Genomic DNA, 4,047 nt, shown 5'->3' with positions numbered 1-4,047 from the left:
CTTCTTACCTACAAAGCTCTTAATGGTCAGGCACCATCTTATCTTAAAGAGCTCATAGTACCTTACTACCCCACCAGAGCACTGCGCTCCCAGAATGCAGGGTTACTTGTGGTTCCTAGAGTCTCCAAAAGTAGACTAGGAGCCAGAGCGTTCAGCTATCAAGCTCCTCTCCTGTGGAACCAGGTTCCAGTTTGGGTTCAGGAGGCAGACACCATCTCCACATCTAAGCGTAGGCTTAAGACTTTCCTCTTTGATAAAGCTTATAGTTAGGGCTGGCTCAGGTGAGTCCTGAACCATCCCTTAGTTATGTTGCTATAGGCCTAGACTGCCGGGGGATTTCCTATGATGCACTGAGCTCCTCTCTCCTCTACTTTCTCTCCCTCTGTATGCAACCTCATCCCATTATTGCATGTTACTAACACAACTTCTCCCCTTTCTGGTAGTCTTGTGCTTTCTTGTCCCTCTCCTCTCTCTTCCTATCACTTCCTGCAGGTGTTTCTGGCTCTGGAGCTGTGGAGTCTGGATCTGTGGCTGCGGGTCACCTGCTGCCCCCGTGTTCCTGATCGACACCCTCTGCTACAACAACTATTGTTACTAGTCCTATTATTATTCTTGTTATTATAATCATTAACATTACGATTGTTACCATTAACACTACTATAAATATCTGTACCATTTTTCATTTAGTCTATAGCAACATCACCTTTACTGTCTGTACCTGTGTGTGTGTATATTGTGTAGGCTGCCTCCCTCCCCTCTCTCTCCTTCCATCCCTCTCTTTTTATCTCTGTTCCTCTCTTGCCCTCTCTCCTTCACCCCCAACCGGTCGAGGCAGATGGCCGCCCACCCTGAGCCATGGTTCTGCTCGAGGTTTCTGCCTCTTAAAAGGAAGTTTTTCCTTGCCTCTGTCGCCTAGTGCTGCTCTTGGTGGGAATTGTTGGGCTTCTGTAAATAGCATCATAGAGTACGGTCTAGACCTGCTCTTTTATGAAAAGCGCTGTGAGATAACTGTTGTTGTGATTTGGTGCTATATAAATAAAATTGAATTAAATTGAATTGAATTGAATTGAGCTGGTTGAATTCATGGAGGAAAATGAACTGAGTGTTAACATAGTGAAGAAGTCTATCACTACCCACCTTCAAGCCCTCCTGGAACACTTCAACAGATATTTCCCAGAGGAAACAGCTCCAGAGCAAAATGACTGGATAAGATCACCATTCACTATAAAGAGGGCAAATAATCTGACATCCGACCTGGAGAACGCATTGGTTGAACCATCATGACATTGACATTACAATTTAGCGACATCAAAGTGAGACAGTTATAGCGTTGTTGTGAGTTATGTTGTGCTGTATAAGTAGAGGATGTTTACTGTTGCTTTACTGCTTTACAGACTTAACTTTGTGGTGGGGGGTGAATTATTATGAGAAGATATGTTTTATGGGCTGGGCTAAGCCCCCAATGTTTCAAGATCCTAAAAACGCCCCTGGATACACCTATTGGTGCGTGCCCGGTTGTGCGCAATCTTTATATAGGCTACATTTATAGTGGGAGGTCGCGATTCACTTTGGGGGTCATGGGCTGAAAAGTTTGGGAAGCCCTGATGTAGGAAGCAGCTGCAGGATTTCAGAGTAGGCAAAAGAAGCAACATTTTTAACCATACATTATAATAAACTGCTGTTAATGTTGCTGCTGCAAAGTCAATGCACATACTGTACATACAGTATATGCAATGACAGTTCAATGGAAGCATTAACTACATAGAATAGAATAACTATGAGTTGTGAGATACAATGCACTCACTCTGGAGCTTGTCCAACAGCTTAGTTCGGGATGTCGTGCCTTTGCCTTCCCACTCTGCTTTGGTTCGCAGGTCCTCTGCATGACTACACATCAGGTACCTTTCAAAACACATGATGACATTTTCTCAGCCATTGTCATTTTTGATTGCTTTCAGTTTTTATCACCTTCACAGCATTAGAGTTAGGAAAAGATATCACAAAAAACACACATACAGTATTAAACCTGATGCCTATTGGCTTTTGGGGAAGTTGGTCAATTTGGTTCAGAGCTTGATATCTCTTCCAGCCAAATAATGCTAAATTTACCACATCCTAAATTTGCTGTGGACATTCATGGTCCGCAGAAGATGTCTTATGAGACATTTACTCTAGCTTCACTCTCAGGCCAAACTTTCAACTTTGCACACAAAATTTCAGTATCTATCTCAGTCCCAATACTTTCTGTCTGCTCAAACAGTCAAGCGCTTTCACATTGTGGGTGGGTAGTGAAAATGTGAAAGAGATAGAAAACTAAAGGACATCAGAAACTGCTGTCTGTGTATATTGCCTTTTAGTGTTTTAGTGTTCTGTGATGGTCTTGTCTCAGAGGGTTCTCCATCATGACAAGCATGGGATTCTAAGGGACATTTTTATTAAACAAAAGGTAATCGACAGCTGACATTGTAATCACCGCTGTTCAATTCAGACACAGCAAAGTCAACAGAGAGTGTGCCAAAATCATTTCTACCATACCTGTGAGGGATTTGACACATTATACTGCAATATGGAAAAAGCAAAACTTTGGCTGTGTCCAAAATCCCCACTCATTCACTACTCCCTACCCCCTGTGTAGGGAGTTGTATGTAGAGCACCATATAGTGAGCTCACTCGCATTATTAAAACAACACTTTCGGACACTACTTCGATCATTATTTCGGCACCGTTAATTACGTCATTGCCGGCGGACAATCAGTTTTTTCTATCAGCGCAATGCATGATGGTAAATACGCCTTGGTTAGAGACCATCGGTTGTACAATACTTTTCAAAATGCATTCTGGGATACATTGAGTGGACTACAGTATATAGGGTATAATAATTATCACTATACATTCAGACAGCACTACAAAATGACGAGCTCACTATATTGTGAGTAGTGGGTGATTTCGGACACAGCGTTTAAAACAACAAAAAACACTGCACATTGTGGTGTAGTGAAATTCTCTCTGTAAATGACAGCTCCGTCTATATAGACATTCATAACTCTGCTGTCTACTGTTGAACTGACCCGCTCAGGATATGGATACGCTCTGTGTCGTACTTGAGAGGAGTGAGCTCGGCTCTGAGGACCTGCAGGGCCTCCAAAATCTTCCCATCCTCCAGGTACTCTAGATACTTCTGCTGCAGCAGCAGAAACTTCATCCGCTGTAGAGGAAGACAAAGAGAGGACTAGTCTAGAGGATTAGTCATCACAGGCCGTGTTCTGCAGCATTTACCCACATGACATCATCAAACTTTCAATACTTCATTACCAACACACATGATAGAATTGGGTGTTTATTTTTATTAGGGCCCGAGCATGAAACATGCGAGGTCCCTAGCGAAACTGAAGGGATTGTTTTTAGCACCCGAGCATGAAAAATGCGTGGTCCCTATTGGAACTGAAGGAATTTTTTTCCCTTTCTTTTATCTGCAAAGTAAGCAAATTTTTCGGGGCCTAAACATGCTCAAAAACTCACCAAACTTTGCACACATGTCAGAAGTGGCGAAAATTTACATATTTTATGGGTACTGCACATGGGTGTGGCGAAATGGCTCACTAGCGCCACCTACAAAATTTAAAAAAATTAGCCCCCGCGCCACGTTCAATGTTGATGATTCGCCATGAAACAGGATGTCATGATAACTTCAGTGTACATGCTCACATCTGCACATGAATAATAATGGCCCTGCCCTGAACACATCCGCATGCCAATAATAATAATAATAATAATAATCCTTATTTGTAGAGCACTTTTCAAAAACAAGTTACAAAGTGCTTTAACAAGTGTAAAGAATAATACAAAAAAACAAGATAAGAGCATGAAAAATTTATATAAAATTAGTAAAATACAATAAAATAAAAGGGATAAAATAAAGTCAAATAAGATCGGGAAAGGCTCTCCTATAAAAGTATGTTTTAAGAAGGGACTTAAAAGAGTTCACTGACTCAGCCGACCTGATTTCCTCGGGAAGGATGTTCCAGAGCCTCGGGGCCCTGACAGCAA

At 42.0% G+C, this 4,047-nt stretch overlaps 1 protein-coding gene across 2 annotated transcripts in view; it reads right to left on the bottom strand.

Annotated features, from left to right (window-relative positions):
* LOC123968738 (WD repeat-containing protein 26-like) overlaps positions 1 to 4,047 on the bottom strand; it is a 66,409-nt gene that overhangs the window by 45,714 nt on the left and 16,648 nt on the right. For both annotated transcript variants that reach the window (XM_046045662.1, XM_046045663.1), the window contains exons 4-5: positions 3,069 to 3,205; positions 1,805 to 1,902 (exon numbers count right to left, since the gene is read on the bottom strand). In XM_046045662.1, coding sequence (XP_045901618.1) covers positions 1,805 to 1,902; positions 3,069 to 3,205 — 235 coding nt within the window. The remainder of the gene's footprint in view (positions 1 to 1,804; positions 1,903 to 3,068; positions 3,206 to 4,047) is intronic.

Source organism: Micropterus dolomieu, linkage group LG03 (assembly GCF_021292245.1).
Source record: "Micropterus dolomieu isolate WLL.071019.BEF.003 ecotype Adirondacks linkage group LG03, ASM2129224v1, whole genome shotgun sequence".
NCBI lineage: Eukaryota > Metazoa > Chordata > Actinopteri > Centrarchiformes > Centrarchidae > Micropterus > Micropterus dolomieu.
Note: the sequence above shows the minus strand (reverse complement) of the source record. Positions and strands in the feature narration are given on the sequence as shown.